The 15,484-nt window shown below is 29.2% G+C and overlaps 5 protein-coding genes across 7 annotated transcripts; 4 read left to right on the forward strand and 1 right to left on the reverse strand.

Moving 5' to 3' along the window:
- Positions 1 to 131: 131 nt before the first annotated feature.
- LOC128952316 (uncharacterized) lies at positions 132 to 2,975 on the reverse strand. The gene is made up of 4 exons (XM_054297691.1): positions 2,635 to 2,975; positions 2,365 to 2,559; positions 1,947 to 2,298; positions 132 to 1,206 (listed from the first exon to the last, which is right to left on the reverse strand). Exons 1-4 carry the CDS (start codon positions 2,908 to 2,910, stop codon positions 173 to 175), a joined length of 1,857 nt encoding a protein of 618 aa, XP_054153666.1. The 5' UTR covers positions 2,911 to 2,975; the 3' UTR covers positions 132 to 172.
- Positions 2,976 to 3,127: 152 nt separating this feature from the next.
- On the forward strand, positions 3,128 to 3,946 carry LOC128952328 (glycine-rich selenoprotein-like). 3 transcript variants are annotated; one of them, XM_054297707.1, is made up of 4 exons: positions 3,128 to 3,274; positions 3,357 to 3,441; positions 3,513 to 3,721; positions 3,797 to 3,946. In XM_054297707.1, the coding sequence occupies exons 1-3, from the start codon at positions 3,256 to 3,258 to the stop codon at positions 3,688 to 3,690; spliced, it is 282 nt and encodes a 93-aa protein (XP_054153682.1). In that variant the 5' UTR covers positions 3,128 to 3,255; the 3' UTR covers positions 3,691 to 3,721; positions 3,797 to 3,946. The 3 variants fall into 3 exon arrangements, with proteins under 3 accessions (XP_054153682.1, XP_054153683.1, XP_054153681.1); XM_054297708.1 differs by having other exon boundaries at positions 3,513 to 3,715; XM_054297706.1 differs by lacking the exon at positions 3,797 to 3,946 and having other exon boundaries at positions 3,513 to 3,782.
- An 858-nt stretch (positions 3,947 to 4,804) lies between these two features.
- On the forward strand, positions 4,805 to 6,616 carry LOC128952318 (polyubiquitin-C). Its single transcript, XM_054297694.1, has 2 exons — positions 4,805 to 4,936; positions 5,069 to 6,616. The coding sequence occupies exon 2, from the start codon at positions 5,074 to 5,076 to the stop codon at positions 6,445 to 6,447; it is 1,374 nt and encodes a 457-aa protein (XP_054153669.1). The 5' UTR covers positions 4,805 to 4,936; positions 5,069 to 5,073; the 3' UTR covers positions 6,448 to 6,616.
- Positions 6,617 to 7,939: 1,323 nt separating this feature from the next.
- LOC128952911 (sodium-dependent dopamine transporter-like) lies at positions 7,940 to 11,867 on the forward strand. The gene is made up of 15 exons (XM_054298372.1): positions 7,940 to 8,072; positions 8,196 to 8,547; positions 8,886 to 8,917; positions 9,051 to 9,287; positions 9,396 to 9,588; positions 9,911 to 10,049; positions 10,144 to 10,222; positions 10,297 to 10,456; positions 10,540 to 10,684; positions 10,743 to 10,835; positions 10,938 to 11,066; positions 11,143 to 11,242; positions 11,308 to 11,408; positions 11,476 to 11,683; positions 11,755 to 11,867. The coding sequence occupies exons 1-15, from the start codon at positions 7,940 to 7,942 to the stop codon at positions 11,820 to 11,822; spliced, it is 2,169 nt and encodes a 722-aa protein (XP_054154347.1). The 3' UTR covers positions 11,823 to 11,867.
- A 582-nt stretch (positions 11,868 to 12,449) lies between these two features.
- Positions 12,450 to 15,467, forward strand: LOC128952912 (telomerase reverse transcriptase-like). Its single transcript, XM_054298374.1, has 3 exons — positions 12,450 to 14,931; positions 15,017 to 15,368; positions 15,431 to 15,467. Exons 1-3 carry the CDS (start codon positions 12,450 to 12,452, stop codon positions 15,465 to 15,467), a joined length of 2,871 nt encoding a protein of 956 aa, XP_054154349.1.
- The last annotated feature ends 17 nt before the right edge of the window (positions 15,468 to 15,484 follow it).

The following is a 15,484-nucleotide window of genomic DNA, read 5'->3' on the forward strand; positions in this document are numbered from 1 at the left end:
CAGATTTGATAAGAGATGTATTAATATTTTGTTATACAAATCAGATTTTTTTTTGTAAAATTATTATAAAATTAATGATTATTATAATTATTATTATTATATATACAAATGGAGTGATATATCCAAACCGTTAAAATGCTAAAAAAAATTATATATATATTCTAATAAAATGCTAATTATTTATTGTATCCGTTGTTTTTGTGGCAAACACTCGCCGCGACCCCCCGTAAGCAGACATCTTTTGTCTCAGTGGACCACTTCGGGCACTCAATGTTCCCGATGAGGCCGACGACGACGATTTACTATTATATTCACGGCTCGTTTCAATGATTGGACTCAATTTGGCGGTCATTCCGCCGACAAAATTGGCATTAGTGGGCATTTCATTGAAGTCAAAGTTAATTCGTCTACTTTTGTCGGCCATTGGAGTCGAAAAACATGAGGTCTTAGCGATGAACGACTCTTCATTCTTAGGCAACGCTATCGTATAATCAAATGCTATTGAATCTCGAGGTTTGTTTCGTTTGTCCTCTTTTTGTGGAACAATAGTTGTATCGGCAAAAATGGTAAACTTTTCTTTATTTTCTTCAGGAGCCTTCATTGTTACAGGTTTTGAATTATTATCGCATTGAGTGGTCATAAGAGTGCCGTTCCATAACTCGCGGACCATAAATGAAGTGGCGTTTCCTGGATTTTCTGTCGAGTTATGAAATGATTTGCCGCTTGAGTCGGCACTGGTCGGTGGCGGAGGCATTAAGTCGTGAGATGGCTTCTCCTCGCTTTTGGCCGCCGTTTCGTTGGTCTTCTGCTGAATTAAGCGCTCGATCTGTTGTCTTAGAAAAGCCACCTCTTGTTCCAATTGTTGACACTTAAACTCTTCGTCAATCTTTTTCTTCTTTTTCATCCATCTCTGACCCATAAGTTCTTCAAATGAGAACTCGTCTCCACCCGAATATATCTTATGGACACTAAAATAAAATTTCTTTCCTTGACCTTCATTGGTCGCTTCATCTCCTTTTGTCGCGACTGTGGTTTTAATTTTCTTCGACTGAMCACCACTTCCATCATTATTAGTCTTCGTGTCCGTCTTTTTCTGATGAGATGCTATTGTTTTGAYGACAGTCTTGCCTTTCGATCGAGTCTTCATATCTTTATCTTTGGTTTTAATGATTTGGTCTTCTGGTATGATATTCTCCTTTAGTTGATCTACAGATGAAGACATTTTGTGATAATAATTAGGTCAATAAAGTTGGTTATTGTCAACAAACAAACAAATGATAATCAAATCAATCRATCAATGATTATATGATATAATAATAAATATTTAAATTATTTTTTATAAAAATGTAATTCAATTGAAACATACATTCAATACATAATATAATAATAATATCCAACCGTTTTGTGTTTTATTCAACAATGAGTGCCAAACAGTGTTTAAACTGTTTGTTACTTCAATACTATTGGTTGGCTCTCTATTTAAGTACAAATATATTGAGAGCAATTCACAGACAACGTTACAACAAATATTTATATTATTGTAAACCAATAAAACAGTAAATTTATAATATTATTATTGGTTTTATTATCTGATTAAACAATTATTGCTAATCTATTTCTAATATAAAGTTAATCCTATTATAAGTTTATCCAAATTAATAATTATAAATCATTCCAAAAAAATAATCTTATTTTGACACTAATATGAAGTCTAAAATGTAAAATACCAATAAATCATATCAAATATATATAAACTAATAAACTATTGATTGAGTTAACAAATTAATCAATTTTATTGTCTTTTAAAATTTTATCTAAATTTGGTATATCTTTAAGCGAAAACTGTTGTGAACCCCTTTCAATTGGTTTAGGTTGGGTTGGATGGGGTTTCCAAGCAATCCAATAATATATTTGAAATGTGGCCGCAATAGAACCGTCGGTATTACCATATAATGACTGATATATAGCGGCCGCCGATAACAGCGAATCTCTATGCAAATGACTTTTCCTCTTAATTAAAGCATTATTTTCTGCCATTCCTTTTAAATCTTCTAGTAATTCAAAAATCGTCGGATAATTCACTTTAATCTCATCCGTGTCTATTGTAATCATTGAATAACCGGCTCGAGTTAACAGCGCACCCATGTCTTGAGCCGAAATAAATGGCGATATATGCGGACCAAAGCCGCCTTCGCGTTCAAGTTCTGCCATTTGTAACGACGACCGTAACTCAAACAATGTCTGTCCACCAAACATAGCACCCATGAAAACGCCGTCTTCTTTAAGACATTTCATTATCTAATTTAACACAAGTTTAAAAAAATACTTTAAAACAATTATTTTTAAAAATCAATTTTTCATTACATTATCAAAAGCGTTGGGCAAACCATTAACCCAATGTATACTTAAATTACTGATCACTAAATCAATACTATTTTCTTTAAGTGGTAGTGTCTCGCCATCGATAACTAATTTAATAGTTTCAATGCCATCAATAGACGGGATGTGTTGTAAACATTTATAAGATGTATCACAGCATATAAGACAATCAATCACTTCCTGTTAACATAAGATTAATCACAAAAAATAAGTTTTTATTATAACAAATTAAAAATTCAATTTTTKAATACAAACATTAGTTAAGTGATTAGATATCAATCCTTTATAACAGCCAAAGTCGACAACTACTGGAAAGTGTCTCTTAATATCGTAAACTCTGTCCACCAGTCGGTAAGCGATTTCATCTTTTAAATAGTCATACTTTTGGTTGTCTTTCATATCAATTGATTTATCTTTTTGTAAGCGTTTAGTGTTTGTGTCAAATATGGTAATTGAAGGACTGTTTGACAAATTTCTTGAACACAAATGTTTGGCATTTGGTCTCAATCTATGGATACATGACTTAATCATAACTTAATTCAATTATCAATACTATAATTGAATAAAAATTCAAATGATTTTTACTTTTCAACAACTTTTTCAAAATCCCTTTAAAATGTAAACATTGAAACATTACGTGTCATAACTGTTACGATAAATCAGTGCCTTTTCATAACTAAACTTACGTACACTTAATACTATATTACATATATATAGAAAAGTTACAAATTGTTGACAACTATCACTACAGTAATAAACATATGATTTGCCAAAAATAGTAAATAAAATAAAAAAAATTTAAAAATTAAATAAATTATTTAATTCGATAAACAATTGAAATGTAAAACAATTATTGCGATCACTTCTTCAGTCACAATGGTTTATATTAATTCAAGTGAGTATTCGTTTATAAAATAAATATTCAAATGTCTTAATATATTAATAACATTATTTCTTATGTATTTCAACCCGAATAGGAGGTGAGATTGTGTCCAACCGATCACTCAGTTGGTCCACACCTTTACAGCTATTGATAGCAGTCATCAATTTTATAGTATTCTTGTAATTAATTTCAAAAATAAAATCCAATTATAAATAATATCTAATGGTTTTTCTATCAAATGTATTATTAGTCTACAATCACTGCTGCCCTTTGGATCCCGTTTTGGTGATTCCCAATCCAATCACAACAGAGGAGGAGGAGGAGGTGGTGGTGGCGGCGGTGGTGGTAGAAGACCTCCAAAGAGCAACTTTAGGTCATTTAGTTCGGGCGGATGTGGGCCGGGATCGCCTCCAATGGCTGGCGGATGAGGTTAAGCACCGAGTCGTTGAACCTGTAGGTGTAAGTCATGTGATGCCACCAATTGCTTACACTTTAAAATTATATTAAACTATCATTTTTTTCTTAAACTATTAGATCCTAACGACTCATTCAATCTAATGTTTTAACGGATTGTCAAATATGACGCAATCTTCAAAAAGTTTGCAATAACTCGAAGATTAGCTGAAGAGATATAATCTGTTAGACATTAACTCTAAAATTGTTATTTGTTTACAATCTTTTGATATGAAATAAAAATAATTTATTTAATAATAAAAGTTTAAAAATAATTTTACTTATGATAACTAAATATTAAGTAAATAACTTGTTATTCAGCAAAATATATGATATGACATGAAATGTAGTATAATATGTAGTAAATGTTAAATTAAATATAATATAATATACTTTAATATAATAACATGAAATGTAGTATAATATGTAGTAAATGTTAAATTAAATATAATATACTTTAATATAATAACCTATAAATGCCTTTTTGGTAATTGTTTATTATTATTGATAATATATTGTATATATATTTAAATTATTAACATTTATTTATATATTATCAATATTACAGTCAATTATAAATATTGTAATCTGAGGTCAATTAGTGCCATAAAGAGTGTATGACTAGACATATGACTAAAAAAACAAAACAAAAATATAAAACAATTTCGTAATAAATAAATGGAAAATATTTTTTCAGTCAATTGACTCAATGTTTAAATGTATTGCCTATAGTATAGTGCAGTGCTATTAGTATTAGTACTAAACTTGTAGTTTGATTGCATTGGTATTACATTTATATATACAGTACTATAGAGTACTTTAGTATACTTTTAGTGCCAACACTGCAATCATTGACTGCAAAGTCATTCAAATACATACGTGAACTAAACGTATGACTCGTTTTATTTATTTTTTTGTTGGAAACTATTTTTATAATACATTTGTAATGCAATTCAATTCATCCGTATTCTCGATATTTCGACCAAAGCCTGGAAACAGTTGAACCAATCAGAGATTAGTTAACAAACGTCGCATTCAATTGTTAGCCAATCAGAGCCAAGTTTGAGAGTACAGGCGTTGGTCTATATAAAGCTGAGTGAATGCTTTGTTAGGAACTATACTATTACTAGTGTTTGAGTCTAATAGACGTCTCATTCATTGAATTGAATTAAATTAAAAATATATTTAATCTTTAATTGCGTTATATTTTGAACACTAATTGTAAGTCTATTTCAATTTAATACGCATTAAGTTTTTCAACGGTTTTTGTTTTAAATCATTGATTAAATTAATTAATTTATTCGTTATTTTTTGATATTTATTTAATCGATTGAATTGATAATTAATTTTCAGACAAAATGCAAATATTCGTCAAAACATTGACCGGAAAGACCATCACTCTTGAGGTCGAACCGAGCGATACCATCGAGAATGTGAAGGCAAAGATTCAGGACAAGGAAGGCATTCCTCCGGATCAACAAAGATTGATCTTTGCGGGCAAACAACTCGAAGATGGCCGCACTCTCTCTGACTATAATATCCAAAAAGAGTCGACACTTCATTTGGTTCTTCGTTTGAGAGGAGGAATGCAAATCTTTGTCAAAACGTTGACCGGAAAGACCATTACATTGGAGGTCGAGCCCAGCGATACCATTGAGAACGTAAAGGCAAAGATTCAGGACAAGGAAGGTATTCCTCCGGATCAACAGCGACTCATTTTTGCGGGCAAACAACTCGAAGACGGCCGCACTCTCTCCGACTATAATATTCAAAAGGAGTCGACACTTCATTTGGTTCTCAGACTCAGAGGAGGAATGCAGATCTTTGTCAAGACATTAACGGGCAAAACAATCACATTAGAGGTCGAGCCCTCCGATACCATTGAAAACGTAAAGGCAAAGATCCAGGATAAGGAAGGTATTCCTCCGGATCAGCAGAGATTGATTTTTGCCGGCAAACAACTAGAAGACGGCCGAACTCTTTCCGATTATAACATTCAAAAAGAATCTACACTTCATTTGGTACTCCGATTGAGAGGAGGAATGCAAATATTCGTAAAAACATTGACCGGAAAGACCATTACACTCGAAGTCGAGCCCTCGGACACAATCGAGAATGTAAAGGCAAAAATTCAAGATAAAGAAGGCATTCCTCCGGATCAACAACGTTTGATCTTTGCAGGCAAACAACTGGAAGACGGCCGCACCCTTTCAGACTATAACATTCAAAAAGAGTCAACCCTTCACTTAGTCCTTCGTTTGAGAGGCGGAATGCAGATCTTTGTTAAGACATTGACCGGCAAAACAATCACTTTAGAAGTCGAGCCCTCGGACACAATCGAGAACGTGAAGGCAAAGATTCAAGACAAAGAAGGTATCCCTCCGGACCAACAGCGACTCATTTTTGCCGGCAAACAACTCGAAGACGGCCGCACTTTATCTGATTATAACATTCAAAAAGAGTCGACATTGCATTTGGTCCTTCGTCTGAGAGGTGGTATGCAAATCTTTGTCAAGACATTGACCGGTAAGACCATCACTCTAGAGGTGGAGCCATCGGACACCATTGAGAATGTGAAGGCGAAAATCCAGGACAAAGAGGGTATTCCTCCGGATCAACAACGTCTGATCTTTGCCGGTAAACAGCTGGAGGACGGCCGCACTCTTTCGGATTACAACATTCAAAAGGAGTCGACTCTCCATTTAGTCCTTCGACTTCGTGGAGGAAACTAATCCATTGAAAAAACTGATTGTTTTTGAGCACAAATTATTAGCTCTAAAATTATAAATATTAGATTCAAAATTTGTATTACTTTTGTTTATTGTTTTATTACACAATTAATATTGATTTGTATTTTCAAAATTGTGATTTTGTTTAATAAAGTTATTAATTGAGCATTAATTTTGTGTGAATATTATTTCTATAATTGATTGATAGATTTTTATAATATACTGTAGTTTGCATTCAATTTATTTGATTAATTTGTTTACTGTTTTAGAGTAAATTTTTTAAATTATCTATTAATAGGACAACAAATTTGTTATATAATATATGACTATTACTACTAGATTTGGAGAGTATTATCATATTTTAAAACCCAATTTATTTCTTATTGATTTTTTAAAAAACAATATTTTGAAAAGTTTTTATCTATAAAATAATTGAAATTAAAATGAAGTATTAATAATATGAGTGATATATTTTTCGAGCATTAAATGAACTAACAAATAGACGGCACACATATTATACTTGTATATAATAATAAAAAATAATAATACAGTCAAATGAATAATATGATTAGTGGTGTAAAAATGTATAGCACTTGACTTTATAGGACAGTTAGCCTGTTTTGATGATAGACTTCTAGTATTTCTTAGTAGAAGTGAATTATTCTTAATATTCTCTCAGTTATATTGCAATCAAATTGACAATAGCTTTGTCCGCAATGTTAAAGTTATGTAAAGAATTTTTGTAATATCTCTCTCATCTCTCAAAACACATAACTAGTTGTATGGACTGACATATTATATTAATATGATTAGTGCTTAAACTATACAAAATTTAGTCTCAAATATATATAAAAAAACTGGAACTTCTATTTCTCATTTGCTTTTCATCACTCATTTTGATGATAATAATAAAGTTTTATCGCACAAACACTTCCAGTGCTTTTTTCAGGGTTTCAATAGATGGTTAAGTGTGTGTATGTGTGTTAGTCATATCATATATTGTTTGATGATTTTTAAGACTTTTTGGTGAAAATTATAAGCCATCGTCGATGACATTCACTTTTCATCTGACAACGACTCATATAACACTTAACTATGTTTTTGTTAAATATGTGCTATACTTGTTAACTGTTCATTACATAATATAACATATACTATATATATATATAAATATATATACCTGTATTTATTTGTTGTTAATTTAACTATAAAGTTAAATAATACTGTAAATATAAGTGTTAATATAGTTAATAATGTAAATTACTTAAGAAAAAATACTGTGAAATGTTTGTTATATTATTAATAACTGAATTGTCAATTAAAAAATTTAACAACATTTCGCCAAAAATTATTGTCTTTATTATACATACATTAAAAAGATTAATGTATTTTGTTATCTTTAATAATTATGTTATAATATAAAAATTTCAAAAAAATAATTTGATTTATTTCTTTGAAAATAAAAACTGTGACACAATTTGCAACAATTATAATAATGTCATCTTCACTATCACTGGAAAATATTGATACTATTATTGACGACAAATCCTTTTCGGATGTCGGCGTTCAGGTCGACCTCTTATCTCGTCATTCATTTCAAAATAAATCACAACATTTTATAGATTTAGGTGTRTTTTTCATWGAATTATCTATTTTTTTAAAAATTTAGATAATAATTATTACTATAATATATCTATTATATTTAATTTTTAATATTTCCTTTTTTAAAAAAATATGTTTATCTTTTAAAGGCTATGAATCCCTTCATTCGAGTCCCAAGTTATTAATTACGGGACAAAAGTTTCATTCAAAGCATTTTGATAATAATAATGAAGAACTGGACGATACTATCAGCGAAAACAGCAGTTCTGTAATGATATCCAAATGGAAACAAAAGTTTTCAAAATTTCGTTCAAAATTAAAATTCAAAGATAAAAATACTGATATAAAAAGTGCAAATGAGCTAAAAATTGTCGAAAAATATGATATCAATAATAAATTTGAAACAACAAGTGGTGATGAAGAAAGACCCGAATGGAGCAAAAAAATTGATTTTCTTCTCTCTATTATTGGATTTGCTGTCGACTTATCCAACGTTTGGAGGTTTGTATCGGTATTTCAAATTAATTATATAATGAATAATGCAGTTTAATAAACATTAAGATTGTCAATGAATTTTGCATTTATTAAGAATATAGAGTTAGACCTATAAATTTTATGAGTATTGTTATATAGCAGCAAATTATGATATAAGTTATAGATTTTTTCAAATTTTTAGTATTTTATTTAATAAATGAATATTAATTTAAATATTTCAAACATACAATAAAGTGCTAAATACTATTTTTTTAAATAAAAATTATTTACTATTAAAAATGATTCAAATTATTAATTAGTTAACAAATATATATATACTATATATAACTTAAATATATTTCTAGGTTTCCATATCTGTGCTATAAAAATGGTGGTGGTATGTTAAATAATTATATTGAATTTTATCATAATTTCAACATTAATATTTGCATGAATATGTAATGTTAAAAATATTAATCATGATATATAAATATAATGATGTTTGATGATAATGTTAAAATTGGTTCTAGGTGTATTTTTGATTCCCTATACAACTATGCTTATATTTGGAGCATTGCCTCTATTTTTTCTCGAGCTATCTGTGGGACAGTTCACCAAATGTGGACCCATTAAAATGTGGGATAAGTTATGTCCACCAATGAAGGGCATCGGCTATTGTTGTGTATTGATCTCGTGGTACGTCTCCTTCTACTATAATGTTATCATAGCGTGGACTACATATTATATTATTAAAACATTAACATCAGGTTTGCTATTAATTGTTATAATTTATCAAAAATTGAGATTTTTTGTTTGTTAATCTATTATTAAAATTAGTTATTAATAAATTAAATTTGATTAAATCAATTGTTTAGGTGATCTGATGCCATGGCAGCACTGCGATAATGATTATAATACTGCTAATTGTTTTTCGGTATCACAAATGCAAGCCATTGAATGCAAATCTAACATTACATATAATAAGGCCAACATTGAGRCCACAGAATATACTGATTGCCATAAAATTAATTTAACGAATAGGAGTTCACCCACTGAAGAGTTTTTCTGGTAAGACATCAAACATACTGTCATTATATTCATTGTTTTCATTACTAGTGATTAATTGCTTAATTATAGACTTTAATTAATTATTTAGCAGCAATTTATTGATTATATTTTATATTTTTATTATTTACTTTATATCCATAACATAAATTTCATTACCTTATATGATGGTATCTATGAATCATAAATTTGTATATAGAATAATACATTATATTAAATAATAATAAGTAAAAATAAAATATTTAATTTAATMATTAGTTAAATTATTAAATAATCAACATTTAGATAATATTTTAATGATATTTATTTGAAAACATATTAAAAGGAGAGGACTTTTGGAAATTGACAAATCCGATGGATTAACAGGAATGGGAACTCTTAGACCCGAACTCATAGGCTGTTTGGTTTTGGTCTTCTGTATCCTATACTTCTCATTATTCAAAGGTGTTAAGTCATCGGGAAAGGTATCAAATGTTTTGTCAATATTTTGTATAATTTAAATTTTATATCATCAAAAAATTGTAAATTATTGTATATTTTATTTAATCATCAAAAAAGGTGGTTTGGTTTACAGCAACCGCTCCATACTTTATATTGACTATTCTTTTAATAAGAGGCCTATTTCTTCCCGGAGCCGGTAATTATTATTTAATATTTATTTTTTTAATGTTATTATAATTTATATAAATTAAATAWTTTATTTTTTTAAAGTTGAGGGAATATTATATTACATAAACCCAAGACTGGAAAAATTATATGAGGCGTCGGTATGGGTGGACGCAGCCGTTCAGGTCTTTTACTCAATTGGTGTCGGATTTGGTGTACATCTCACATATGCCTCATTCAATAAGTTTCATAACAATTGCTATCGGTATTCAATTATTTGAATTATTTTTATTTAATAATTAATTAATTAAATGAATATTGAATTAATAAATTGACGGTTTTTTGTAGCGATTGTTTGATAACTGCGAGCGTCAACTCTTTGACATCATTTTACTCGGGATTTGTTATCTTCACGTATTTGGGTTATATGGCTAACAGTATGAATAAAGAGATACAAAATGTAGCCTCAGAGGGATATGGTCTGGTTTTTCAGGTATTAATAATATCTTAATTAAAAAAAATTATAATTTAATTTTGTCACATATTTATAGGTCTATCCCGAAGCCATATCTACCCTTCCGTTTGCAAAGTTTTGGTCGCTTTTGTTTTTTATTATGCTTTTGACATTAGGACTCGACTCTGCGGTATATTTATAATTATATTATTTTATTTGAATATTTACAATTTAATATTTTGTGGATTAAAAAATTGTTAAATATATATATAAACTTTTATTAAATCATTAGATGGGAGGACTCGAAGCAGTTATCACAGGATTAATGGATGAGTTTAAGATCAAATGTCTTAAACGCGAACATTTCACAGCAATTGTCATCTGCACCTCATTTTTTGGTGCACTCGTTAACTGCACTCAAGTAAAAAATATAAATAAAAAATTAWTAAAAATAATTATTTTTATAATAAAAATTAAATCTCTTAACCATTTGAAAGGGTGGCGGATATACAATGGTTTGGTTCGACAGATATTCGGCCGGAATATCGCTGTTATGTTCGGCTATGTTTGAAGCCATTGCTGTCACATATTTTTATGGTAAAAATTAATTAAAATAGTAATCAATTATTTTAAAAAAGTTACAATATTTCTATCAATTGAAGGATCGGAAAAATTTAGAGATGACATTAAGTCAATGATTGGACACCGACCTCATTGGTGTTGGGTATTATCGTGGAAAGTCATATCTCCCTGTTTTCTTGTTGTAAGACTATTACCATTATTTGATGATATTATGAAATCATCAAAATATGTTTTTCTTTATCTAAAAGTGTGTTATAGTGTTGGATGTAATCAATTCTGAACGTCTCTCGTTTTATAACTATGACTACCCGTTATGGTCTGCGGTGTTGGGCTGGGGTTTCACACTTTCCTCTGTATTAGCCATACCTTTCTATGCTTTCATTTGGTATTTCTGGTTAAGACGTCGGGCCAATCCCAATGCAAATACCAATTGTGTTGATTTGAAAGAGATCTCTGGTATAGTTAATCACTAAGTTTTAAATTTGATAACAATATAAATAAATTTTAATAATTTGTTTTTTTAATAGAAAGGACAGCAATAAGTGTGAAAAACGATTTGAATGTCGGCTCTAATTGTTCGCCAATTTATGTCTGATTTGTTAATAATGTTTGTCTTAAACGGTCTGATTCTCATATAATGTACGGTAACTTAACTATAGATTATAACATATTTTAAACACAAATAAATAAAACACTTATTCTATTGTATCGCCTAATTGTTAATAAAGTTATAAAAAATAATGTATTCAACTGTTATAATATTCATTATAAACTTAATAATCATTATAGAGATAAACATTATCTAATCGATTAAATATAAACCATATTTTAATGTTTTCGACATTAGTTTCAAAGTTATTTACATGTATATTACATGTATTGAATGTAATATTSATAGATTATATTATTATTATTATTCGATAAATATATAAAATCATTGTAATTAAAATAAAAATATATTTAATATTATTACTGTATATGATTCAAATAAATACAATATATCGACACTATATTATTGATTATATTTTATTATTAAATACAAACTAAACTATAAGTTATATCACAACACTTGTAATCACAGTTTTGTCATTAAAAATAATGTTTCCGTTGGCTATTAACATGTGATTAGCAACACGTGATTGTTAGCAATAATTATTACTAATTATTAAATATATTAAACATATTTTTATCACTTTTTTGTCATTAATTTTGTGATCAAATTATGAATTCAATGGAAAACGTACTGAAGATTATGTACTCAAGTGTTATACGACTCGATAACATTGCCTTTGATTGCATCCAAAGTGATGGTCATCTCAACGAAGACTTGATAAGCTTTTGTCAAAAAACATGGATTGTTAGCAATGAAAGTCTTAATTATCGACAACTATTATCACCGAAATGTCAAAAGTCATTTGAGACCATTGCTGACACCACTTTGAATCACTATTACAATAATTATGGACCAAATCAGGTGATAGCCAGAAGTGAGGCTTTCAATTATTTGCAGCAAAACGCCAATCATTTATCACAATTGTATTCAATACTAAAAGAGACACTCTTTGAGTATCTGTTGAATAAATGTCTGATATTTGAAGACATTTCTGACAATTGTTGGCAACAAGTGTTTGGATTAAGTATTGTTAACAAAGTCTGGAATCACAAGAATCTTATTAAATGTGATTTTAAAACAACTGTCGATAAAACAGAAAAACTTTTGAATTTTAATCACAAAAAGTCATTGAAAACAATGGATAAGTTTTTCAAGAGTTTCGCTCATAAGGATAGAGAAGACAGCGAAGAGGACAGCGATTGTGTAATAATTGATGTCATAAATGAGGTCAATATTAACAGTCAATCGACAACAAGTGACAAATCGGCGACTAATTCATCGAAGGGTAAGTCAATATTGGCTAAGAAGTGCCGAATAGATCGGAAACTAATGCTTTATTCGCGACAAACTTCGGGACAATTTGTGGCAAACTTTATATTAAGCAAACCGTGTCTTCAATCGTATCAATTGTTTGGACATATATTCAACTCTTGTCAACACTTCATCACCACAGATGCGAAGAGACAATTGTTTTCAATATTGAACTCAATTATAGTGAGACATAAAAAATGTCGATTTGATAAACTTCTCGACAAATATTGTCCTCAGGATTCATATTTGATCCGAAATTATGGATATGAGTTGAGATATGCATTGGATTCCTATACGACTCACAAACAGATCATTCAATTGATTTATTCAGTTCTTTATTATGTGATTCCCATTGAATTGTTTGGCAATAAAAACAATTTTCGGATTTTTTACGAAAATTGCAAACTATTAGTAATAACGGGTTTAAATACAATGCTTTTTACATCTGATTTTAAAAGAGGTATCAAATTAACTGATATTAAATGGTTTGAAGAGTTAATCGATATTTCAAATTCAAATCAAATAATTGATGAATTGATTCGATGGATAATTGAATATTTGATAACTATTTTGAGGACAAAATTTTATATCACCGAAACAGCCAACTATAGGACTCAGCTATTCTTTTATCGATTTGATTTATGGCAGAAAATGAAGACCAAAGCTATTGCAGAACTGATTAAAAGCGGATCTTTTGTCCAAATAAGTGATAAACAATTAACTAATTTTATACCTAAAGACTCGTCAAAAGTATTGATTTTATCTTCAAATCGTTTTGTACCCAAATTCAGTGAATTTCGACAAATCAATAGACTTAAAACCAGCAACACTTCAGACACAAAACATTTGAAAAGTTTGCTTTACTTGAATCTAACAGTTCTCAAGAAGTTACGCCTAAATCAATTGAAAAATTACACAATCAATGGTCAACACTATCTTCAAGAAAGTATTGTAAAACTTAAGAATATGAAGAATTCGGGAGATTTTAATAAATTATATTTTATTAGAGCAGACATCAAGAGCTGCTATCCATCTATTAGTCAAAATAAAATGTTTGATATCATCGATAAATTGTTTCATACGATTACTGTTAACAATGAAATTGTTGTCAAAGAGTTTGATGTCATAATGAGAGCCAAAAACAAGTTATTTGTTAAACACATTCGATATATTGAATCAAATGATACGAAATCACTAAAACAAGTCGCTGTCGATAATAATATTAAACTCAAAAATTGTATAATTGTTGGCAAATCATATGTAAAATCATATAAATGTAATCAATTGAAAGATTATTTGCGAACCTATATATTCAAAGCTATTATCAAAACTAATAAAAAAATCTTTTATCACATGAAATATGGTATAAGACAGGGAGGTATGTTGTCCAGCGAATTGTGTTCAATATATGTCGAGTCGTTAGTTAAACATTATTTCAATGATTTTGGTGTCCACTCGTCGGAGATCCGTCTCATACAAGCCGACGACTTTCTGTTTATAACACCGTTTCTAATGAGAGCCAAAGCTATCGTACAGATTATGTTAAACGGATTTAATGAATATAATCTGAAAGTAAATTTGTCTAAACTGAAGACGAATTTCCACTTTGATGGACATGACATCAGTTTAAGTAATGAATTGTCATTTTTCGGTCATATCATTGATATTAACACATTGTGTGTCTCATCGGACTTTAGTATATACAGCGAACAGAATATTCTCAATTCATTCAATTGTAATCCAAACTCATCGCTAAAGAGCATCAATTCAACACTTTTAAGTAGGTTTTCATTAAATAATTAAATTTATTATAATTATAAAAAATAATTTACTAGTATTTAAAAAAAAAAATTATCTGCCATTAGGACAACTATCGATGAACCTATCAATCAGTGTATTGAACAGTAATGTCAATGACCAGAGAGTTGTCGCTAAAAATATTTACGAAAGAGTTCTCTTGCAATCCATACGATTGTCAGCTTATATAAGAGTTTCACCGAAATGGAGATCTCAGCAAAACATGAAAGTTATCATTAAATTCACACAAAACATATCCAAACGAATCTATTTATTGGCAAAGAAGTGGAATGACTTGAAATTAATTGATTTTCATATGACTTATAAAGAGATTGAATTGATTGCCACAAATGCTATGATAAGTCAGTGGACTTTTGGCAAAATAGCGCACAGAATTCAAGAGAGAAACGCTTTAAAAAAGTTTAGAAATGAAATTCAAAAACATTTAAATTATTCAAATTTATTGACAAATAATTGTTTAGATTTTATACCAAAATATGGATTATTAAAACCATTTAATAAAATTATGTTTAATT

This window comes from Oppia nitens, unplaced genomic scaffold (genome assembly GCF_028296485.1).
Source record: "Oppia nitens isolate AA-2021 unplaced genomic scaffold, nextdenovo-longstitch-racon4-pilon3 scaffold1_pilon_pilon_pilon, whole genome shotgun sequence".
NCBI classification, from domain to species: domain Eukaryota; kingdom Metazoa; phylum Arthropoda; class Arachnida; order Sarcoptiformes; family Oppiidae; genus Oppia; species Oppia nitens.